The 24579-nt window shown below is 56.1% G+C and overlaps 1 protein-coding gene across 3 annotated transcripts; it reads left to right on the top strand.

The window, feature by feature from the left end:
* Window positions 1–3592: 3592 nt before the first annotated feature.
* Window positions 3593–24579, top strand: SLC7A3 (solute carrier family 7 member 3). 3 transcript variants are annotated; one of them, XM_084638425.1, is made up of 12 exons: window positions 3593–3610; window positions 14844–15252; window positions 15874–16032; window positions 16220–16400; window positions 16841–16953; window positions 18475–18697; window positions 20204–20343; window positions 20437–20539; window positions 21502–21713; window positions 22775–22941; window positions 23273–23381; window positions 23951–24579. In XM_084638425.1, exons 2-12 carry the CDS (start codon window positions 14883–14885, stop codon window positions 24082–24084), a joined length of 1911 nt encoding a protein of 636 aa, XP_084494551.1. In that variant the 5' UTR covers window positions 3593–3610; window positions 14844–14882; the 3' UTR covers window positions 24085–24579. The 3 variants fall into 3 exon arrangements, with proteins under 3 accessions (XP_084494551.1, XP_084494549.1, XP_084494550.1); XM_084638423.1 differs by lacking the exon at window positions 3593–3610 and adding an exon at window positions 6809–6892; XM_084638424.1 differs by lacking the exon at window positions 3593–3610 and adding an exon at window positions 6930–6980.

The following is a 24579-nucleotide window of genomic DNA, read 5'->3' as shown; positions in this document are numbered from 1 at the left end:
GCCTCTAGCAGTGCTAGCTGCTTGGGCTTCAAGGAATTCTCCTCTGCACTCTTGAGGGTGCCTGTCTCTCCCAGCCCTGGGTCTGACCCATTCAGCTGGCACCCTGGGGGTGGGCAGGGGAGAGAGGCCATAGACCCCTCACTTCCTCCCCGTTAGAGGAAATGTCCCAGGGTGGTGGCCGGCATGGGGTCATCACAGCATCTTCTAAGCCTCCTGCAGCTGAACTGGGGGTGGGTGAAGCTTCTGCCCCTAGCTGGTTCCAGCCTTGAGCAAGGAGAAGTCAAAGTCCCGTCTGCTAGCACTGTGCCTGTGGAGGGAGAGGCAGCATGGGGGGGCAAGGGGAGATGTCTTCTCTGCCTGGGCTTCTTCTGGCGTCCCACTCGGAGACACGAGATAAAGGAGTGGGAGGCCTATGTGTTCCTCTCTGAACTCCCTCCTCCAGTGGGGCATGCCTAGGCCTCTTGGTAGAGGGATTACTAATCCCTTCCAAGGGGCAGGTAAACAGCCAGCATGTCTCATGCAGCATTAGCCTCCAGCCTAGGAAGGTCTCTGCAAGCTGTATAGCTGGGATCGCTGCCCTGGAGCAGAGGAGGTGCCTGGCCTGCAGCCCCAGTCACTGTTACCTTCCTTCAGAGCTTTGCTTAGATTTCTGTCCGTGCGGCTGCTGCCACTCGTGCCCAGTCCTGGTTGCTGGCAGAGGCTGGGCCTAGAAGGGAGCCAGCTAGTTCTGGTTAAAGCCAGAGAGGGCAGTGTGATGCTGCCTGGCAAAGAAAGCCTTCTGTGAAACTGGCCAGGAAGGTGAGAGCACTTCTGTCACTCATCCAGTGTCTCTGGGGGCTGGCTTGACTCCTCCCTGCACTAGATTTCCAGGAACATGTCCCCCCCCAGTCAGCTCTTCGTGCTGTACTTGTGCCCTTTCCTGTGTGACCACAGCAGGGGACTGCTCACGGGGGGTGAGTGGAAAGGCCCTGGGGGGGCTGGGGCTCTGCTGCTCCCCCCCCCCCCCCCGCCAGGTGGGCTCTGAGATCGTGGCACAGCAGCACTTTGTGCTAGTCGCCTTCCAGCCAGAACACGCACCCTGAGCCTCACTCTGGGGCTTGAAGGGCTTCAGGCCCGGCTGCCTCTGACCTGCTGTGCTCAGCTGCCCTGGGCGTGAGGCCGGAGGAAGCCAGGGCAGCTTCTCCTGTGTGGAAGGTTGTCCTGGTGAGCCTGGCCAGGGGTGGGCAGATCAGTCAGATGTGTGGCCTCAGCTAGGCCTCGTCTACAGGCTGGGGCACGGCCACTGCTCTATCCAGCCGGGCCCGGTTCTTAGCTCCCTAGGCTTGGGCAGTAGAGCACATCCAGCTGGCGCATGGCTGGGTGCTGCAGAAACACCAGAGGCTTGGACTGGCCGCCTCAGGCCTGCTGGGTGGCCCTGCTTCCCAGCCGTGTTGTCAAATCCTGCTGGTGCTTTCTCCTAGCTTCTCCTTCGTCCACCCACAGCGTTCCTCGGACGTGACTTCTCTCCAGGGCACTGCAGCTGGTCAGACTCGCCCACTGCTGCACTGAGTCCCTCTTCTCCCCCTGCGCTGGCTCCAAATGCCTCACTCCACAAGCCAGGACCTGTGCCTGCTCAGCGGGGCCATCTTCTGGGGCTGCCTCAAAACCTCCTGCCAGGCAGCCCTGAGCCTGTTCCCTGCCTGCCCTGATCTCTGCTCTAGAGCTGGGAGAATGTCTGAGGAATGGGAAATTTGCACAAAGGGGCATTATGCAGGGCCCTGAGCTTATTCGGCAAATAGATTAGGACAAAATAAAGTGACTTTGGAACGACTGAAACAACCCGCCCCCATCTCAGGATTTGATTTTTCACTTCAGTGTCTATGGAACCCACACAGTCATCTTCAGTATGAAACAAGGCCAGGTATTTTTGTTCAGTAGGGGGCTGAACCGGTCACTTACTGACCAGCTCTTTGTTCCCTCCAGCTGCTGCATCAGTGCCCAGAACTCGCCCTCCCGGCGTGCAAGAGGGAACTGAAAGCAGCGGAGGTGCCTTTGCCCCTCCTGTGGCACCCTGCTCCAGCTGCCCGTAAGAGAAGCAGGCCCAGGGCCCAGACTCTTGTGAGTAAAGCCCCCAGGCGCAGGTCAGCTGGCTGAGAGCAGCCTGGACTGCGCCGAGTTGCTGCTGATGGCCGTCAGCTCCCATGCTCTGCTCTCTGCTGTGGAAACAAAAAAAGGAAGGGCCAGTTGCTGCCCCAAAGAGCACAAGCAGCCAGATGACAAGGGAATGAGCCGCTGGAGCCTGGCCATGCCTCCTAGATACCTGATGCTCCCACTGGCTCCTTGACCCACTTGTTGGCTAGCTGCCTTCTTGCAGGCCTCGGGAGGGTGTGAATGCCGAGGGTGCCTGCCAGGCTGGGCCCGTGTTGCGAGGGCGGCCTGGAAGCAAAGGCAGAGGTGCTCGTGGGAGCAGCGCCCGGCTAGAAGAGCGAGGCTGGGAACATAGGCAGGGCAGGGCATGCAGCCATGTGAGCAGGAGCTGCAGTTGTTGGGAAGGGAGGGCCTGGCAGGCTCCAGACTAACCCATTACCGTATGTTCTGAATCTAGCACCTTGGGGCTGAACTTCTGCAGCTTCCGGTCAGCCCGCTGGGGAGGTCTGCTGCAGTCATTCTCAGTCTGCTGCTCCGCTACCATGAAGGCGTGGCAGGCGAGGGAGGGAGCTGGCTGGGCAGTTCTGTCACCTGAGCTAAGGGGGGTTGGAGGGGTTGCCCTGAGCCAAGGGAAAGGTGCTGCGGGCTGTACATGCTCCCATGGCTGCTCAGCATGCAGAATAAAGGAGTGGGAAGCTGGGTCGAAGGGGAAGTGGGTCCTTGCCCCTCGTGGGAGGTTAAAGTGGGGGAATAGTCTGGGAATTACTGCCCACTGTTGTTAGAGGAGCAATGCCATAAGATGCTTTCCGTTTGCTGGCAGGTAAACCTGCCCCCCTCCAGCCCATGATCCCTGCCAGAGGTGCCCTGCTGAAGGACAAGGAACTTGTGCTCTGGCTACTGGCAGGGCCCTGCCTGAGGGGACCTGAGCACCAGCTCGCACCAAGGGGCAGAGACTGGAATGTTTCTCAGGCCTGGCATGGGCACGTTGCCCCAGATGTATTTCTGAGCTGAGCAGTGCTGCCTCGTCCTGCGGGCATTGCTTGAGAGAGTGCTTTTCGTTAGCTACAGTAATAAAGGGGCCTCCCTACCCGCCAGCCTCAGAGGACACAGGCTGCCAAGGGCGTTAGCATAGGTGCAGCAGGAGTGTTAGAGGCCCCCCTTGCTGAGATCCAGGCAGCTGAGGTGTTTCCGGGCTCTTGAGCATGTGAACACATGGTGCTGAGGCAGCGGGGCGGGGCTTGCAATAAGCTGTAGTTGTGGTTTTTCCCAGCCTGGGCAGGTTTCCTTCCTTCTGAGCAGCAGGGAGTGAGTCTGGGACACTTCCTTCTGAGCAGCAGGGAGTGACTCTGGGACAGCGTCTGCTTGTCCCTCTGTATCTCAGCCAATGCAGGAGGAAGTGGCTGTTTCTGTCCCTCTGGTGATGGAGCCCGGAGCCCAGCAGCAACCCACCTCCAGCTGTGTGGGAAGAGGTCTGCAGTTAAGGGTGGGTCACTTTTGCTTCCCTTCCCTGTGACTCAGCTCTGCCCTGGGATAGAGCAGAGGGTTCTCAGCAGGTTTTACTGTCTCTGCTTCCTGGAGCTGGCTCCTGAGCGATGGAAAGTGGCTGGGCCCCTGGCCAGAAGGGTGTGATTGGGGCTGGCCTGGAGGCCTATGTTGTGTGCACATGCTGTTCAAACAGCAGTTGAGTTGGGGTAGCAGTGGTGGGAACCCGAAAGCCTGTGTGTGCCTGCACTAGAAACACGGTAGTCTAGACACTTACACAGCAATGGAAGGGGTTCTTCCATCACTGTCGTGCAGTAGTTCTCAAACTTCAGTGCACTGCGACCTCCTTCTGACAACAAAAATTACTACAAGACCCTAGGAGTGGGAACCAAAGCCTGCCCTGTTGCCCAGGGTTGGGAGGGTGAGGGGCAAAGGCTAAGTCCACGGGCTTCAGCCCCAAGTTGGGGGCCTGTAATGTGAGCCCTGCCCCTCGGGGCTGAAATGAAAGCCTGAGCCCTGCCTCCCAAGGCATTAGGGCTCAGGCTTTGGCTTCAGCCCCAGGCTCCAGCAAGTCTTAGGCGAGCCCCATTAAAATGGGGTCACGACCCACACTTTGAGAACCGCTGCTTGTAGTGAATCCACTTCCCTGGAGCCAGGTGAGTGAGGAACTCTGGAGCAGGCTGACAGCAGCTTGACTCCAGCACATGGGATATCGCAGTCCTGGGCGAGATAGTTTGAGTGAGCCGACTGCGCGCCCAGCGAAAGGGCGGCTCACTGCCTCCTGCTGCACTTTACATCTGAGCTGCAGGAGTAGAAGGAGATGATGACACCAGGGGACAGCTTGCATCAGTGGCAACACACAGCATTTTGGGAGGTGTAGTTCTGAGCTGATCTATGCTGGTCTGACAGAACGAGGAGCCATGGTCTCAAGTTGCAGTGGGGGAGATTTAGGTTGGATATTAGGAAAAAAATTTTCACTAGGAGGGTGGTGAACCCTGGAATGGGCTCCCTAGGGAGGTGGTGGAATCTCCTTCCTTAGAGGTTTTTAAGGCCCGGCTTGACAAAGCCCTGGCTGGGATGATTTAGTTGGTGTTGGTCCTGCTTTGAGCAGGGGGTTGGACTAGATGACCTCTTGAGGTCCCTTCCAACCCTGATATTCTATGTCTCAAGGCTTTTGTTTAACAGGCAGCAGGTTTAAAACAAACCTTGGGAAGTACTTCTTCCCTCAAAGCACAGTCAGTCTCTGGAACTCATTGCCAGAGGACGTGGTGAAGGCTAAGACTGTAATGGGGTTCAGAAAAGAACTAGATAAGCTCATGGAGGACAGGTCCATTGAGGGCTAATAGCCAGGGGTCAGGGATGCAATCCCATGGTCTGTGTGTGCCTAGCCTCTGACTGCCAGAAGCTGGGTTTGGACGACATGGGATGGATCGTGTGATAACTGCCCTGTTCTGATCATTCCCTCTGAAATGCCTGGCACTGGCCACTGTTGGATGAGAAGACACGGGGCTAGATGGACCATGGGTCTGACCCAGTCTGGGGGTAAAGATGTGCAGCTCTAGTGCTCTCGCTGCTCTAAGGGGCTCACAGGGCCAAACTGCACTGGAGGGGCAGAGGTGAGGCACGGGGGAGTCTTACAGTGCGCAGCCAGAGCCCCGGTGTGAGTGCAGGGGCAGTGTTGGTTGGAAGGTTACATCGAAACATTCGTACGCACTGTAAGAGCATAGATATGAGAAAATGCTTGTACTTGAAAAAGCATCCTAGGTTTCAGAGGAGCAGCCGTGTTAGTCTGGATCCGCAAAAAGAACAGGAGGACTTGTGGCACCTTAGAGACTAACCCATTTATCTGAGCATGAGCTTTCGTGAGCTCCAGCATCCGATGAAGGGAGCTGTCGCTCACGAAAGCTCAGGCTCAAATAAATGGGTTAGTCTCTACGGTGCCACAAGTCCTCCTGTTCTTTTTTTCATCCTAGGTTTGAAAAGTGAATGAAGACTGGCTTCCTCACACCGCTCTTGGCTATGACAGTGTTGGCACATTCATTTCAGTGATGTTGGCTGACCTAATGATTTCAAATGATGATTTATAAATCATCACGGTCCCACGCTGATGTTTATTGGTGTTTAATATGTGGGCCGAGAGTTAGCGCCAAATTGCCTTGCCGATGAAAACGTACAGCCCACCTTTGCCCTCACGGTCTCACTCGTCAGCCCTGCGCCATGCCCTACCCCATCCTGCGCGGGCCCCCCTTCCTGCGCCCTGCCCGGTCCGATCCCTGCGTGGCCCCCCTTCCTGTGCCCTGTCTAGTCCCTGCACGGGGCCCCGCTCCCTGCCCGGTCCGGTCCCTGCGCGGGGTCCTCCTTCCTGCGCCCTGCCCGGTCCGATCCCTGCGTGGCCCCCCTTCCTGTGCCCTGCCCTGCCCCATCCTGTGCAGGCCCCCCTTCCTGAGCCCTGTCCAGTCCCTGCGTGGGGCCCCTCTCCCTGTGCCCTGCCCGGTCCGGTCCCTGTGCGGCCCCCCTTCCTGCACCCTATCCAGTCCCTGCGCGGGGCCCTGCTCCATGCGCCCTGCCCGGTCCGATCCCTGCGCGGGGCCCTGCGCCCTGCCCGGTCCGGTCCCTGCGCAGGGTCCCCCTTCCTGCGCCCTGCCCGGTCCGGTCCCTGTGCGGCCCCCCTTCCTGCACCCTATCCAGTCCCTGCGCGGGGCCCTGCTCCATGCGCCCTGCCCGGTCCGATCCCTGCGCGGGGCCCTGCGCCCTGCCCGGTCCGGTCCCTGCGCAGGGTCCCCCTTCCTGCGCCCTGCCCGGTCCGATCCCTGCGCGGGGCCCTGCGCCCTGCCCGGTCCGGTCCCTGCGCAGGGTCCCCCTTCCTGCGCCCTGCCTGGTCCGGTCCCTGCGCAGGGTCCCCCTTCCTGCGCCCTGCCCGGTCCGATCCCTGCGCGGGGCCCTGCGCCCTGCCTGGTCCGGTCCCTGCGCAGGGTCCCCCTTCCTGCACCCTATCCAGTCCCTGCGCAGGGTCCCCCTTCCTGCACCCTATCCAGTCCCTGCGCGGGGCCCTGCTCCATGCGCCCTGCCCGGTCCGATCCCTGCGCGGGGCCCTGCGCCCTGCCCGGTCCGGTCCCTGCGCTGCGCCGAGCCAAGCCGAGCCGAGCCGGGCGGGGCGAGGGCGGGGCCGACAAGGGGGCGGGGCTTTCTGGCCCCGCCCCCTTCCTGACCCTGGTGAAAAGCGGCCGCTTCCCGCGCGCTCGTCGTTCATTAGCTGCGGAGCGGCCGGGGCGGGACGCGCCTGGTGAGTGGGGCCGGGCCGGCGTGGATCGCGCAAGCGGGACTCGCGGTTACATCAGCCGGGCCGGGCCGCGCCGCACGCGGGGCACCGGGTGTGGGGCGAGCTTCGGAGAGAACGGGGGAGGCGCGGGGGGGGGCGGGGGCGCGGGGGCGAGGGGCGGGCGGGGGCAGCGGGGGGAGGCGAGGCGCGGGGGGCCGCGCGTCCGGTCCCCGCCCCGGTTCCGGAGCCGGGAGGTGCCGGGCTCGGCGCCGGGCTCGCGAGCTGGCGGGAGGCTCCGCGCCCCGGGGATCTGGGCCCTTCGCGCGGAAACTTCTTCGGGCGGGTCCGCGGGCGGCGCCCCGCTCCCTGCCTGCGCTCGGCGTCTGGGCCGCCCCCCCCGGGGCGGCCCTGCCCCCCCCTGCCCCCCCCGGGGCGGCCCTGCCCCCCCCGGGGCGGCCCTGCCCCCCCGGGGCGGCCCTGCCCCCCCCTGCCCCCCCCGGGGCGGCCCTGCCCCCCCCGGGCGGCCCTCGGGGAGCCGGGCACGTCGCCCGGGGCCGCAGAGCTCTGCCGGCGGCGGCGGCGCCCCTGGAGGCCGGCCTCGGTTTGCAAGAGGCCGCTTAGGAAGCAGTCGCGGAGTCGCTGCGAGCTGACCTGTCTCGCCCGGCCCCGTCTGTCCTGCTGGGTGTCTTATTACACCCCGAAGTGTAGCCGCAAGGCTTCTGCCCCGCTTGGTTTAGGGTCTCGCCCTAGGGGAGGCTGAGAAAGGGCCCGTCTTCCAGTAGCAGCAGCACACACTTCCAGCACACAGCAGTAGCACACACTTCTGTGTGTGTGTCGGGTTTTGTGCCCCGGTGGTTCCTAAGTGAGGTGTAACTTGGGGTACGTGAGACCAAGCCCACTCCTGAAAGGGGCGCAGCAGCCTGGGAAGGCTGAGAGCCATGGTAGCTTCTCCCTCTTCATGGAAAAAAGAAACAGCCACGCTTCAAATCTCTTGCTCTGTCTTGACGCATTCTGAGGCATAAGAAATTCTAGCTTCATCTGACTCCTGCCGTGCTGGGGTCTCGCGCTGTTCCCCCAGTCACGCTCCAGCAGGGCTGGTGTTGCCAGACAGCATCACAATTCAGAAGGAGGCAGAACTGAGTCGTGGGCATTGGACTGGGGAGCTGTGCTCATTTATTATGTGATTTATTGCTGTGTTACCAGGGAAAAACTAGACCAGTATGAAAATCCCCGATAGCTACAAGCATATGAGGATAGTGGCTTGTGCGGGTCCTGCTGCAACTGGGGACAACGCAGTGAAACGGCTGGGTGTGAGTGAAACCTGGCCTCCTTCCTCACCCTCCAGTGTCGGCTGCCTGGCCTTGTTCCCTCTGTCCGATATGCCTCTGTACAGAGTAGCAGTCGTAGCCTGGGACACTGCTCCAGGCTGGCCATTCCTGCCTGTCTGTTCGTCCGTGAATCACTCTGTGGAGTGCTTGTGGCACCTTAGAGACTAACCAATTTATTTGAGCGTAAGCTGTTGAGTGCGTCACTCACGCCCTAACCTCGGCTTTGGGTTGAGCTCACAGTGGTGGTTGCGTTCAGCAAGACTTCCACATAGGCAGTTCTGTCAGGAGCGATGACAAGGTGGCACCCCAGGCAGTCGTGGGTGTCGAGCAAACACTGAAAACTTCCAGGGGGCCTTCGGAGTCAGTACAGTGTCTGCCATGTCCGTTTCCCTCGGCTGGCTTTCTGGCATTCCAGTACCAAACCTGCATGGCAATGAGGACCAGGAATGCTTCTCTGGAGGAGAGCGGCTGGCAACGGAGCACATGAGCATGGCTCTGGCTCCTGTCAGTTGCTGCTGGACGTGCTCGCTCGCTCCAGGCTGCCCCTTTCAGAATGCGACCTAGGCTAGGCTGAGTAGGACTTCAGAGGAGACCGTCCGCTCCTGATTGGTTTGGTTGTGGAACCTGAGGGCACTGAGGCAGCGGGAGGAGCAAACTGGGTTATCTTCTTTCCTCCCACCTCCCACAGAAAGGAAATTATTCGTTTTCTGTAGACAAGAAGGAGACTTGGAAGGATCAGCTGAAATATGATGAAGTGATAGCACTTGATTTGTAGCCTTTTCAGATTGGCAACATTGCATGGGATGCTTTCAGTCTGTGCCACTAGCCCCTTTGCGGGGCGAGGGAGCTGGGTGCCCATGGGAATTGCCCCCACACACCACAGGTGTTGTGTAAATAACAGCTTTAGGAACAGCTCCATGCCAGGTGCTCTTTACAGTTGAGCGCTTTGGGGCCAGTAGCTTGAGTAAATCAAATTCTGTCTCTAAAATATGCTTCCGTTACTGCTGCACTTTCTCTGCATTCTGGTTTATCTGGAGGCTCGTGGTGAATGGCACAATTAACGGGAGCACCTCTCCCTTTTTCCCAGACTCTTGCCTGCCTTGATTCTCTCCCCTCCTTCTGTTTCAGTCTGGCTCTTCAGAGCCTGGAGATGGCGGCTCACACGTGCTGTGCAGCACTTACCACCAGGGAGTGCTCTCACTCCTCAGCGCAGTCGGTGTTCCCGTCTTGCACTCGGATTTAGCATTGACGCTGCTGACTTGCCTCTCAGAACACACCTAGGCATACCCAGGCTTCTGATGCTCTCCCAGCTGCTCTCTCCTACAAGTGCTGGCACCCTGAACACTGGTGCAGTGCTTCTCCACTGCCTAGCCCCGAGGAGAAAACTTGGGGTCCCAGTTGGCAGGCAGCTCTTTCTCCTGGGGGTTTAATAGCTCTTTAAAGCCCACCTGTCTTTATTCAGACAGATGTTGCCCAGCTTTGGCAGACTAGCTAGAAACATGTGTGCTGTGGCCAAGTGAGTTTTGCTAGAGGAAGGTTGTGTGTCCCTTGAAATGCTGCTGATTTACTGTGTTAGGCGGGAGTCTGCCTGGTGTGTTTTGTATATTCTTATAAAGCTTCCTGTTCTAACCCGCTAAGGTCTCCTAAGCGCTTAGCCTTACTGTTGCGATGTTGTCGTTGCGTAGTTCCTGTAGGCAGCATGAGGGTGGATAATGGTTTTCTGTGTGGTTTAATTCTACGTGGCCGTTGTCCCCCCCCAAACAGGTGGTACTGGGGTCCTGTGCAGTACCTGGCAGGTCTGTGCAGTCTTTAACCTGACTGCAGCTGGTAGGCGCCACCTGGTAACAGCCCATTTGTTTCTTGGGCAGTGAATTTTGGAAGGCTGGAGCTGAGGTTTGTTTCGTGTCTGACTCAGATGGCTGTTTGAGAAACGTGGATGGCAGCTCATGGATGCTGAAAATAGATAAACCCAGAATGACAGGTTTCAGAGTAACAGCTGTGTTAGTCTGTATTCACAAAAAGAAAAGGAGTACTTGTGGCACCTTAGAGACTAATCCATTTATTTGAACAAAGCTTCTCACGAAAGCTTATGCTCAAATAAATGGGTTAGTCTCTAAGGTGTCACAAGTACTCCTTTTTTTATAAACCCAGAAGTTTATGTAAAATAATACAAACCAAAGTACTGGGTATTTAAATAGGGCTAATGCGTCCTGGTTTGGTGGAGGCCAGGGCGACCACATGTCCCGATTTTATTGCAGCAGTCCTGATATTCACGGCTTTCTTATAAAGGTGCCTATTACCCCTCATCCCCATCCTGATTTTTCACTCTTTCTGTCTGGTCCCCCCAGTGGCAGCTAACAGCTGGTGTGCCTGGGATTGCAGTCTGAACTGAACTTCGTTGTGATGGCCGAGGCCACCATCTTTTGTTCTTCCGTCCCATCTCCGCTTTACGCGTTCGTTATTGATCGCCGGTGTCATGCTCATAGCCTGGCTTGCTGGGATATGCTTCTGAATGGCTAAGGGCAAAGCTTTTCAACGGCCACGATGGAGTTGAGAATTCCTCCCTTGCAATGGCTCTGATTGCGGCGTTTTACTGTTATAGCTCATATCTGCGTTCACTGCTGTACTAGGACATGAAGTGTCCAGAGTTTTATCGATGGCCTATCCGTGTTTCTTTTGTTATGAGTGTAATACCTCCTGCTTCAGAGCTTCAGCCCATCTCTGTTAGGGATTGGGAGACCTTCACAGAGAACAGGTTATACTGCATTTCCCTACCGCAGGGTTTCTTACACCTTCCTTCCTCTGAAATATCTGGTATTGGTGACTGGAAACTGGCTACTAGAGTAGATGGACCTTGGGTCTGATCCACTCTGGCAGTTCCTATCTTTGCAGCTTTCAGACTTCACCGTCCAAGCTTGAGTTCCCTGAAGCACGTAACGAGCTGTGCTTGGAGGTGCAGGAGCTAGCTAGCCGCATGCAGTTGGACAAAAAGGGATGCATGTAGGCCAGGCCTGAGGTTTGAGTTCAGCTGGGTTCGTTAGCTCCTGTAAGGTGGGTGGTGGTCAGTTTAAAATCTAGAAAAGACTCTTCAGCTGGATGGCTCAGATGCTTGCAGTTGTTCGTCACTTTCACAGCAATAGAATCACCACTGGGTAGAGGCCAAACATGGACAGTTCAGTTCCAATAGCGATTGCTGCCAGAATTGGATCATGATAAAGCAGCTGGTTATAGTGGAAATGATTTTGTAATTATAATTCCGGTGGTCACTATCAGCAATACTGTAATTCCTCATCAGCATTACTTAAACTGACAGTCTGGAAATTGCTGGGGATCCTATCTGTGTGCCTGCATATTCCAGCGATACCGCCCAAGAAGCAAGTGATCCTACACTCCAAGGGCTGCAGTGCTCAGGTGGACGAACAAGCCTGGCTGTCCCCGAACCTTAGCAGGACAGCTCTCTTCATACTCTTGGAGTTCTGTGGAGAGGAACTGCTATGATTTGGTTTGTGCTCTTTTAGAGAGAGCAATCTGTCATCCTGTGTGACAGCTGAGTTAAAGGCAACTGGGTCTGTTCTCCAAGGCAGAATGGATCAAGAGTCATGGGAAGCTAGGTTTAAAAAACCAATGCAAGCTCTGAGTGTGCTGGTTCATTTAGGAATTAGGTGCAGCCGCACCCAAGGTGTGGTGACCGTCTTCCGGCAGATTGTTAGTCTCTGCTGTAACTCTGGCTACATCTACGCTCCAGGGCTGACCGTGTAAAGTAAGGACTTGTGGTGGAGATGCTCTAAGCCACTGGGCGAGAGCTCTCCCATCAGTTAAATAACTCCCGCCTCTGTGGGAAGCAGCGGCTAGGGTGGCAGGAGAAGCTCTCCCGCTGACAAAGCGCTGTCTACACGGCTGCTTACATTGGTGTAATTTATGTCGTGCAGGAGGTGGATTTTGTATACCCCTGAGCGATGTAAGTTATATCGAAGTAACCTGTAGCATAGACAAGATCTCCCTTTACCGGGCTGGCCTTGCAGGTTGTGGCGACATGCTTTGGAAAAGCAAGTCTCTCCTGCTCTGTTCACGTTTCTGTTAGAGAGAGTTGTACTGTCCTGGCTTGCTCTGCTGTCGCTAATGTCTGAATCCAGTGTAAATCCCTTGCTTTGGAGTCTTACTCTTCCATTAAGTATTTGCCTGGTACCTGGTGTTGAAACTTGGCATGTAAGAAAGAGCTCATGTTACCACATTCTGAAGATTAGTTTGGCCAGTTCTTGAATTGTGCAAGGGAAAAATCTGGCTCTACACTTCGTTGCATTTCAGATATCTCATTTTAAAACGGTGCCTTTGTCAGTGACTTGTGGAATGCTGCTGGGCTTTGGGGTTTGGGGAAAATGCTTTGGAGTTTGAACAGCCAAAATGTTAGCATTTGAAAACTGCTCTGCCTTGTTGAATTTCAGATGGTTAGTGAAGGTCCAGCAAATGGACTCTGACGCAATGGGCTTGTTGTAAGGACTGAGAGGGGCACCATTCTGGTCTTTTGGGCACTGTGTGTACGACGTTCTTTCCAAAAGGAAATGAAATATGAAAACTCTGCTCCATAAAATTAATTTCCCAGTGGCTGAAGCAAGGCATTTCCAGACTTTCACATGTCAACTGTAAATGTGCCCGGCCAATGACATTAACTCCAGCATGATGTTAGAAATGCCATAAAGACCGTGCAGAGTATACCAAAAGTAAATTCAAAGTCCCTTTTTCCTGCTGGGTTCCATCAACGCTGTGGCTCTCCTGCCCCGTGTAACCCATCTCCATCACTCTGGAGTCTCCTGGGGCTTGGGGCCAGCCACCAAGATGGGGCATCAGGTGAGCAGGGATTTCAGCGGATTGTGTGGATGTGCAGAGTTCTCCTGCCCTTCTGTGAGGCTGTGTGATTATGAAGCCCTTGGAGATCCTTGGATGAAGGGCATGTTCTTACTTGAGGGTCCAATATAAGGTCATGAGAAGTTTTCCAGACCTGTACCATATACTGTAGGGCCTTTTCCCAACCCTGTCCCTATTCCCGGGCTCCTGCACCAGCTCCTCTGGTTGTTGGTATCAGCATAGTGCTTGCTGGGAATCTCTGCAGCGCTGACCTTGACTTGGTATGAGAGGCTGGTCTGAGGTGCAGGTGCTGTGCTGAGATGGGCTGAGAGTCTGGCCAGGCACCATGGAGAGGAGCTTAGTGTAAATGCCAAGGGGAAAGTTGCCTCAGCCCAGTTTACCCAATTACCTGTTTCACTGGCAGAACGTTCTGCTCTGTGCTGGCCTCTGCCATCCACACCCACAGACGGCGCCCTAAGAGTATTCGAACAGTCACAGTTGGGCCAGGGGATGTCTGAGCTGCCAAGCGGAGTGGGAGTACGCACCAGACAGCTAACAGGTCATGAGACCCTCCTTTAGATATTGATGGGTGTGGAGTGTTCAGTGCTTGCATGGGGAGTCTCCGGTTTCTACAAACAATTGCTGGGCCTGTCCTTTGCTTGTGCCTCCTACCACGGAAAAGCAAATAAGGCAGAAGTTGATTCAGCGGGGGCTGGGCTGCAGACAACGCTGGCAAACAATCCTTGGCCAGTGATGGTGAATAGGCACCAAGCAGGGTAACGGGTGATGGGCACCATGAAAGGAGGGCTGATGCTCATCAGTGTGGTAGACCAGGTCGCGCCCTGTGCTAGCGGGGTCAGTTGACAGGCGTTGGTGGGGCCTAGGACTGTTCCCTGGGGTTCTTTGAACCCAAAGCTCTTGGTAACTTTTGCTCTGTGCGAGGTGGCGTCAGGAAATAAATCAGGGGAGACACGGCCGGCCGGCCGACCGATAGATGGCGGCACAAACAGGACAACACAAGAGTGCTTTCACTTAAAGCTAAACTGTACTTAGTCTCAAGCACTTACACACACGTCCGCAAGAGGTTAGTAAAACACCCCCAACCCTCAATAATTACTGAAGCTGAGTGTGTCTCTCAAGTGGCACAGCGGCAGCCCGTCTGCTGCTGGGAAACACAAGTTGCATCCAGAGAGAGAGAGAGTCCAGTCCTGAAGAGTCCCCCTACCTCAAACTTTTCCCCCTTATTTATACATTAGTAATAGAATGACATGTCCCTTAAAGAAAACTTGTTAAGCAAGCAGTTCCAATGGGCAAGCAAGAGGCTCCTTCTGATTACCGATTAACCAGGTGTGGGTTTTTCCAGAGTTTGCAGCCTTGAGGCCCCAATAGACATTCCTGGGGCACATCCTGCTCTTCTAAGATGCATGCATCAGCAACTTCAACACAGTCCTTATCAGGAAGGATGCGGGGTCAAGCTGCCCTTTCTGTGGCACCCAAAAACCCCCCTCCCCTCCTGCCTTGGTTAAGCTAAGCCTGCTGACTTGGCTGCTTTTAGCAATAAGCCATAGTGATTTCAGGCACATTACTGGTTTGCCAAAGTCTCCCCGTACAGTTTGTCTTCACCAGGGATGCAGCAGTGAGGTCACTGCGAAATTCCAGCTAGCCTTGCCTCAGGGTTGCTGGAGCACTGCAGTAGGGACGGCTCGGGGTGGCTCCGGGCTCTTGAGATCTCTGCCGTCTAGTCTTGCTGACACTCTTGTTACCTTTAACGTTCCTTGTGGTAATGGAGTGACCTTTTCTTTCAGGGGTTTTGAGTAGTCAGACGCCTCCTGGGAGTGGCTACAATGTTTGAGGAAACAGTGACTAGCTTTGGCAAGAAGCTGATCCGCCGCCGAATCGTGGATCTCAGCGTGGAGGACTCCCGGCTGGCCCGCTGCCTCTCCACCCTGGACCTTATCGCCTTGGGGGTCGGCAGCACGCTGGGGGCAGGCGTGTACGTGCTAGCTGGGGAAGTCGCCAAGGAAAAGGCCGGCCCCTCAATTGTTGTCTGTTTCCTGGTTGCTGCACTCTCCTCTGTGCTGGCTGGGCTTTGCTATGCGGAGTTTGGGGCCCGGGTTCCCAAAACTGGCTCTGCCTATCTCTACAGCTACGTCACCGTGGGAGAGATCTGGGCCTTCACAACTGGTTGGAACCTGATCCTGTCCTACGTGATAGGTACGAAATGGTGGCCAAGCTGCTCAGGCTTGCTGAAGAGGAGGAACTTGGGGTGAACGGGGGCAGACTCTCTCTGAACACTCCAGCGGGTGGAGGGCAGGGGAGAACTTCCTGAGTTTGCTGATCACAGGGAGGTGTCACTGCTGGGATGGAGGGTCTGGCCAAGCCCTCCCGGGATGGGGGCTCTCTGAGCCCTCCCGGGATGGTGGCTGTGCTTATTGGACATCTGGAGCATGGGGGTCTTGGGACAGAGTTCAGGGTTCATCTGCCAGGCCAGACAGTGCTGGGAGCCCCTCTCTGGTGACCCCAGCCTAGGCCGTGCTTGGTGTTGCCAAGGCCCAAAGAGCAGTGCAATGAGCCAAAGGCTTAGGGGTGGTGCGGTGAGGAATGGCAATCCCAGAGGAGGCCCCACGAGCTCTTACCTTCAGGCACAGCAGTGCTGGGGTGATGGTGCTCGAGGGCTCTCGTGACAAAGGCATGTATCCTCCTGGTGCTTGGTGGTAGAGCTGGGCTCCCTGTGCTGCGGGGTGGGGGGGTCTCCACAGCTCTGACATCCACTTGGAAGGAGGTGGGGGGCAGAGGCTTCTCTGGTTAACGTGCAACTTTGCTCTTGGTTGCTAGGGACGGCGAGTGTTGCCCGGGCCTGGAGTTCTTCCTTTGACAATATCATTGGCAACCACATCTCAGTCTTCTTTAGGAACAGCACCTCCCTGCACGTGCCGGGTGTGCTAGCCGAGTACCCAGATTTCTTCGCACTACTCCTGATCCTGCTGCTCACAGGTGAGAGGTGCCAGAGCTCTGTAAAGATACATGAGCTTTGTGGCATGGGCAGGCGAGTTTGGGAAGGCCATGGCTGGTGCTAGCCCCAGGGGAGTGTTTGAGGGGAGGGTGTGGCCCAGGGGCATTGATCGTGGGGAGAGTGTAGCTGGTGCTGCCCCTCCTATCCCCTCTTGTGTTCCTTCCCCAGGTTTGCTGGCATTTGGCGTGGGCGAATCTGCCTTAGTGAATAAAATCTTCACTGCGGTGAACCTGCTGGTTCTCTGCTTTGTCATCATCTCTGGTTTTGTGAAAGGAAGCGTCAAGAATTGGCAGCTGTCTGAAGAAGACTATTACAACCACTCAGCCATGGCCACCAGCCAGGACGTTAGGTAGGTGGAACATCCCACTCCCCAAATTCTGCCCTCTAGCGGGAGCCCAGCCCAGCTTTTTGCCCACAGTTGGTACCTATCTAGGGAGCTGCGCTGTCCTTGCCCGCTCTGGCTGCTGCTTGGTGTTCCCCTAGCTAGTCAGGTTCCAAAGGGCTGTGCCCTATCCTGGATTTGTCCTTGGCAGGGAGTGTGCCATGCAGCTTCCCCTGCAGTTGACAGTTGCACTGTCTGGTTTGTGCCTGTCGCAGGCTGTTAAGCTGCATATTGATGGTGACTGTAGACACCTGCTCCCATGGCAGGGATGCCTTACACAGGATGCAGTGTGAGAAACCTGCATGTAGCATTTGCTCAGGGCCTTTTCAGCTCTGTCTCCAGCAGGCAGAGGAGGTAGATGTCAACGGAGACTCCTCCAGAACAATGACCAGTCTTTCCTCTTTCAGCATTGGCTCCCTGGGATCAGGGGGTTTCGTTCCTTTTGGATTTCAAGGGATCCTCGCTGGAGCTGCAACATGCTTCTATGCCTTTGTGGGATTTGACTGTATCGCTACAACAGGTAAAGCAGCTACTTATGCATTATCTTCCGGGAGTTTGGGATGTGGTATTTCCCCACATTCTCCCCGTGAGTCACCATCTTTCTTGCAGTGATCTCTGGTTGCAGAATTTCCAATTTGTGGGTGTGGGCGGGCAGCTGCACTTGCCAAGCCAAAGGATCAGCTCTCTGAGATCCCTGCATGGCCCAGGGTGGAGTGTTGCAGGCCTTTGGGTGCTGCCAAGAGCAGAGACTTCACTTCCTGATCTGGGAAATGCTCAGATTTATGAGCCTTTCTGCAAACATGGGGACTTAGCCGTGGTAATTGGCACTGTGGGTACAATGAGATTTCACCAGCCTGCACCTAGAAAACTGGTTCTTGTAAACAATCTGCACCATTTAATGACAAGACACCCAGCAGGCAGATGGAGTCTTTTCCCTGAAGTGTCGTCTGCTTTCTGGTGCACAGCCTGGAGTCAGCTCTCCCTGCCATGTGTGCGGGCTCCTGGGAATGCTACTAGGAGTGGCAGGCCCATGGAGGCGAGCGTATGGACTGTGGCTGGGATGTCTGGTGTTGATGGCCCAACCCACAGTAACTTACTCTAAATCCCCGAGTTCATTGAGAACGTGCCCTTTGCCGAGAGAGAGCCTCGGCTTCCTCCCGTCACGGCCAGGAAATGCTGTGAGCAGGCTTCCCAGTGAGATTCACTGTGTGGCCCTAGGCCCCAAGCCGGCAGGATCTCAATGCAGCCCTCGCCATGTCTGCACCCAACCGAACCAAGACCGCGGCAGTGTCAGGAGCAGGGTGTTCTCATGCCCCAGGAGTCCCTGTCCTACTGTGCCTGTTCACCCCTTTTTGAGCACTCTGCAGCGTTGTCTGGCCTGGCAGATGGGGCTTGGAAAACGTACCGGACGTCCCTCGTCAGAGCCCTAAACCTACTAGCTGTAGCGGAGGCTCCATGGTGACATCCCTGGGCAGTCGCCTTGTGATAATCCCTGCCCTGACTGGTTCTGCTGTGAGAAGGGGAGAGTGCTGGGATTTCTACTAGGGTGTTGTACCTTTGGCCTGCTTGGATGCTCCCTCTTCCATGTCGGCTTGTGGCTGGTGGTGCGTTTCATTTCAGGGTCCTGCCCCATGGAATAACCCCAATGCCTGCCTCTGCTGCTGCTTCGCACACTTGCAGCAGCTCTGTGAAATCAGCCTGATGACTGGCAGCGTTGGGGTTCTGCCCAGGTTCTGGAGCTGACCCAGCTTGCTGATTTCACTGTGTAGCCAAGCTTAGGGCAGCAGCCGCACTGGAGGCCCTGGAGCTATGGGCAGGCTCAGGCAGACAGCACCACGCTAGGGCACACTGGGAAGGCTCTCCAGCTTCCTGGGCTTTCAGAGCAAAGCGAAACTTCTTCTGAAGCTGACTTCATCTCCGCTCGTCTGCGGCAATGGGGTTTCTGAGGCCCATTTACCACATTCCAGTGGCACAGCACGTGTGGATGTGTAGGGGAGGGAAGATGTTTGTGTTCCAGGTCTCATCTCTGCTCCTCTTTCAGGGGAGGAGGCCAAGAATCCTCAGCGTTCTATCCCCATTGGCATCATTGTGTCTCTCCTGATCTGCTTTGTGGCATATTTTGGAGTTTCTGCTGCCCTGACCCTCATGGTGCCCTACTACCTGCTGAACAAGGAGAGTCCCCTACCCGAGGCCTTCAAAGGTGTGGGCTGGGAGCCTGCCCGTTACGTTGTAGCCGTTGGATCTCTCTGTGCACTCTCAACCAGGTAAGGAACTCGGGACTTCGTCCAGCACCCTGCTCCAGTAACAGCTTCCCCAAATCTTGTTCTGGCTCTGGAAATGATGAAGATGGTGTCTGGCTAACGGTGTTTAAGTGCGGGAGGCTAGATGGCCAGGGGAGAGGTTCATTTCCTTCCACAACGTGGCAGTAATTGTTTACATCTCTGCTAGACCAATTGTAGCTTTAAACCAGTATAAGCAGCAGTCACAAAATGTACTGGTATTCTAGTGTATATGGGTGAAAAGCAAAACCTTGCGCAGCCCCGGACAGGAACGTTCCCTCCCAGACAGCTCGCCCTTGTGGGCCCAGTACGCGCCTATGCCCTCATTGAGGAGCCAAGCACCCCAGGAACCGGTCACGAGTGACCTGGGAAGAAACCAGTGACAGGCACTTGATGCCGTTTGCACTGACTCCATGCAGCCAATGGCCAGAAGAATGAGAAACTCATGTGGTGGGAACTCACAGCAACAGAATTCAAGCGATGTAAAGCAGAGGCCTTTGTCTGACATCTGTGTACTTGCTCTGAGATAGCCCAAGCCCACCAGAAATGCATAATTTGTGCCTCTTCTACAGCTTCAGATCCTAGCAAATGAGAATCGCTGGGTCTGAGCCATTTGTTTATCTGAATAGTATGGAAGCCCCAAAACCTGTTGTCTGCCTGCTACCACAGCACGTGGATATAAACCAGGCGTCCATGCAATGCAGGCTGTTTCTCGGGGTGGGTGGTACTTGTCAGCCCATCTGCTCTTCAGGAAAAGCCCCAAGGAACTCCCTCCTGTGGCCAGTTCCTCACACACCCCTCTTCATTTGCGGCATTGTTTTAAGTCGTCATGGTTCTGATGTGCTGAGAGCTGTGCTTAAAAGTTCCATTCACATGGCTCATGGTAAGAACTTGTTCTTATCAGTGCAACAAAATAAATTGAAACAAAAGCACTAAGTTCTGGCCATGGCTTCTGGGGCTGCTCCTGCTCCATGTCACATCTGTGTGGTTCTGGTTAACTGGCCTTGTCTACATGCCCGAACTGTACTGGCTGAGCTGGGTTGGCTTAGGAACAGATTTAGTTCAACTGTGCGACCCGTTGTGGGGAAGCGCTTGCTCTGCTTTGAGTGCCATGTGTCGATCTGGCCTCATTCAGTGAGGAATCTAGTGGGGAGCATGAGACCACAGAACCCTGCCCCACCGCTGACTGTCAAACATGGTCGTCCGTGTTCTCTTCTCCTCCTCCCCCCCCCCCCCCTCGTGTGTGTTTGTTATCACCAGCCATCAGCAGGGCATCCGCTACGTTTCTCCACTGAATTTACGCCAACTCCAAGAGTCAGATCATAATGTACCAGCTGTGATCTAAAGGGACCAGACAAGAGATGAAGAGTCCTTCTGGCTAATCTCACTACCCAGTGCTTTTGAAAAGGCCACAGTGACTGGCATGGTGGCAAGAGGTCTGGATCGAAGCGGCAAATACTGAATGTGTTGGTGTAATCTTTCTCCCTGCAGTTTGTTGGGCTCCATGTTCCCCATGCCCAGAGTGATCTATGCCATGGCAGAGGACGGACTGCTTTTCAAGTTCCTCTCCAGAGTGAACACACGGACAAAGACTCCCCTGGTGGCCACTGTTGTGTCTGGCATCGTTGCTGGTAAGCAGATGCTTGCTTGTGCTTGGCCGCTCGTGTGACCTGTTGGAGAGCGAGCCCAGGGCTTGTGCTCACACTGTCCCTGTTACGTTGCAGCTCTGATGGCGCTCATGTTTGAGCTGAAGGACCTGGTGGACCTCATGTCGATCGGCACTCTGCTGGCGTACTCTCTGGTTTCTGTTTGCGTGCTGATTCTCAGGTGGGTGTCTGCCTACAGCTGGCCCCTTGGAGCGTGAGCTGCCTTCTGAACAGGGCCGCTTGGTTCACATGCTGGAGAGCGTGTGCTGTAGCCAGAGCTTCCTGCCCCCAAAGCCCCCTGCCCAGAAAAGCCATTTCTTGCCTCTTGGAGAGAAGCTGCCCCAGGGAGCCAGCAGCTATCCCCATGGGGATATATGGCAGGAGCTGGTTCTGAGACAGGCATAGGTCTGGCCCTAGCCAGGCTGTGGAGGTTGTCCTTCCTTCCCCCATTTGGATGCTCGGTGTGTGTTTGGGGGCGGGCCAGGAGGGGAGGGCTCCAGGCGTTTTGTGCTCTAGAAGCCCCACAAGGAGGGGCAGGGGAACCTTGGCTGACATCACAGGCCACTCATGCACCCTGAGCTTTGCGGCCTGTGAATATAGCTCTCCTGCACTCTCGCCCTCTGACCTTCCCTGTTGACTCCTCACTCGGGACTCAATGGAGCAGAGCCTGAGCAGTCACCAGGCTGCCGGGGTGCTGGAACAGTGTGTGTTGTGGGGGTGCTGAGAGCCATTGACCCAAACTGTAAATCCTGGATATGATGGAAACCACTTCACGCCAGGGGATGTGCAGCCCCCCCAGCACCCCTAGTTCCAGCACCTGTGCCAGGCTGGCCAGGCTCCGAGCCTTGTGAAAGCTACCCCAGTTGGTGGTAATGGTAAATCACATCCAGAAGCATCTGAACGCTGTGGTATGTAGTCCCTGTGTGGGCCCGGACACCACAAGCCTGATGAAGGCGCCAGGCTGCATTGGGCCAGCTGGTCACTGTTGGCAGCGGACTTGGCTGCAGCCTGCACATTGACAGTCTTGGCCTGGATGCAGCTTTTCAGAATCTAGTGCCCTGGCAGGGAAGCACCAGAATCTGCTACGGCTCTGGAGGCAGCTTGACAGCTGTTGGGTCACCACTGACTTGGGGTTTGGTTCAGGTATCAGCTGGATCAGCTGAGCTCTCCAAAGGGACTGGAGATGGTGGAGCCGAATGGAAACGAGGAGGAGAAAGCGATCATGAACCCCTCCGCCAGTGACTCCCAGGCTGCACTGCAGGAGGGGTTCACCTGCAGGTGCCTCTTCAACCCCCGCAGCAAAACTCCAACCAGCTTGTCAGGGAAAATTGTCTACGTCAGCACTGCGGCCCTTGGTAAGTGCGCCAGGACGCGCCTGGCCTCGGCCGGGTAGGAGCACAGGAAGTGACAGCGATTGATTTAATTGGGTCTCAGACAAAATCCAGGCCTGCGATGTGTGCAAAGGCAGGAAATGAGCAGGGTTGTTGCCAAAGCCACACAGGAGCATCCTGTCATGCACGTGCTCTGGCTTTCCAGTGTGGCCCCGGAGCTCAGCACAGGATGAGCACACAACCACTGCACGTGTCTGCAGAACTCCCAGAGTGTCACTGCCATGACGGGCTGCTGGGTTGCTGTAGGGTCCCCAAGATGTGATGGGGGGCCTGCTGAGTCCATGGGTGGGGTAGAGTGACTGGGCCAGGGCGTGTGCCCCCTGCTGGGCTCGGGGGCAGCTAGCCTGGAGTGCTGATTGGAATGGTGGTGCCTGGGGAAAGCTCACAGGCAGACCTGCTCGACAGCCGTCAGCGTGGAGCTAGAGGTGTCTGTGTTAGGCTGGGACTGCTCGGGCATATCCTACGTGGAGCGCATGGGGGAAGGATTGGGGAGCTGAGAAACCCTGCAGGTCTCCCCCGACTGCCAGGAACTAATGGGACACACTAAAGGTTCAGTGCACCTGGGTGTGCTGCGTTACCCCCTTAATGAAGGCGTGTCACTAACTCTGTTGCTGGACTAGAGAAGCTGGCCCTCAGCGCTCCCGTCTAAGCAGGAGTCTCCTATAGGAGTAGCACAAATGCCGGACTCCACATCCCATCCACGAAACGGGGAGATGGGACAGTGACCGTCGCCCGGGGCGGAGGGCTAGTGTTTGCAGAGTGCTATGCAAGTGCTTATTGATTGCCCCGGGGCTTCTGGGTGCATTTATTTGGAAGGAAACTGTCTCCAGTCACGTGGAGCTGGGTAAGAGAAGAGGCCAGGCTCTTCAGCTGGTCTCTAGGGATCTGCAGGCAGCCTAGAGAATAAAACCTGGCCGGCAGCTATGACCACACTGGTGCCTGCTGGCTGTGGCTGGAATCAGAGCAGGGAGTGTGGCAGTAGCCATTTTGCTTGGACAGCACAACATCCCTCTCCTTTCTTGCAGCTCTGTGCATCACCATCCTGTGCCTGCTCCTGGCCCAGGGGATGGACGACCTTTTGGAGGGCAGTGTGGGCTGGATCCTAGGCTGCATGGTCCTTCTGGTGCTTATTCTGCTCTCCACCGTCATTGTCTGGAGGCAGCCGCAGAGCAACACCCGGCTGACTTTCAAAGTAAGAGTAACAGCCAGGAGCTGGATTCCCACCACTGCCGGTTCCATGGCAACCTCTGCTGGGGGCAGAGGGATTCGCTGCTGGCAGCTTGGCCGAGGGTGCAGCCAGGGCCATCTGGCCTGGAGACAGCCTGTCAGAGAGCTGCCTTGGGTCCTGGAGATTTTGCTGCCAGATAATTGGACAAAAGAATGAATGTTCCCAGCGTCTCAGTCCCCAGGTTGCGACAGACTCTGGGTGGCCCCCCTTGGCTGGAAGCACGGGGAGGGGAGGGCAGTCTGCCTGCTGTGCTCCTCTCCACAGCAGCAGTGTCTCAGCCTCTCTTGTCTCACAGGTGCCTTTCCTGCCACTGCTTCCGCTCTTCAGCATCTTCGTTAACGTTTACCTCATGATGCAGCTGAGTGCCGGAACCTGGGCCCGGTTTGCTGTGTGGATGGTCATAGGTAAGCGAACACACCGCTCCGGGCATCGTGGCCTGGCCCAGAGGCAGGGACTCTCGCTCTTCACCTCCCCTCCTCATGAAAAGCCCCATAAGAGGGACCTTACAAGGGCTGGACTCCCCAGTATTCACCTGGTGATGGGCTTGGGCCTGGCAGAGGAGCTCCATCCCTGCCTGACGGGGGCCCAGTTGCCCTGTTCCACCCTGATTTTCACACCTTGCTGTGGAGACGTCTAGAAGCAGCAGGGTGCCGCAGTGTCCTACCACTGTGTGAGATGCTGAGAGCTGAGCCCTCTGGAGTCAACAGCTGGCAACGGGTGACGTTAATCTGCCTGCTGTGGCCACTCTTTGTCTAGAGCCCACCAGAAATGGGGTTTGGACCTTGCCTGCATCTCACTAGAGCACTAGGACAGGCCTGTTCCTCCTAGGGAGAGGGAGGCAGCGCTTGGGGGAGGAAGCGAGAGGCCCTTAGCCTGTCTGGGCTCTGGGGAAGGTGTGCCGGGGCTGGGTGGCAGGTTCCTGTGGCTCTTGGGCTGCCTGGGGACTGATTCCAATGCTGAAATTCCCTTGCAGGCTTTGCTATCTATTTCGGCTATGGAATTCGGAACAGCATAGGAGGGAAGAATGAAAATAAATCCCATTCCACAGCGGGCAAGTCTGTGCACTTCTCCAGGATAGGTCCCAGCCCTGAAGCTGCTACAGTCTGAGACTGAGGATGTTCAGAGCATTCTCATGTGCAACCTGGACTCCCTGAAGGCCCTTGTCCTCCTGGCCCCTCCTTTCTGTGGAGCAGAATGGCAAACTGAGCAAGAATGCAAAGCCCTGGTCAGACGGATTCTGAAATGAGGTCATGTGGCAAAGCCCAGTTGGGTCCTCTGTTTACCCTAATGAACTGGATGTTAAAATCCCAAACCAACCTGAGGTTTGGGATGGGGCCAGTCGTCTGCCAACCTCCCTTCCCCTGGATGGTTGTTACATTTGACGCTGTTGTGTGTCAGGAATGCTGCTTTCTTTGGCTGACAGGAGGCCCCCGTGTAAATAGTGCAGCTATATTTATTCTGTCCGGCCATGTGGCTGGGGGCTGCCTTTCTCTCCTGTTTGTGTAAATCGAGTGCAGTGTTCCATGGTTCCTAACTCGCTCCTTGTATAGAGTCGTTTTTAAATATTGGCTTTTGTACTATTAAACTCCAGGGTTTTTTAAA

The sequence above is a fragment of the Lepidochelys olivacea genome (assembly GCF_965140295.1).
Source record: "Lepidochelys olivacea isolate rLepOli2 genome assembly, chromosome: 9".
Taxonomy (NCBI): domain Eukaryota; kingdom Metazoa; phylum Chordata; order Testudines; family Cheloniidae; genus Lepidochelys; species Lepidochelys olivacea.
The sequence above is the reverse complement of the archived record's forward strand: the minus strand, read 5'-3'. Positions and strand labels throughout refer to the sequence as shown.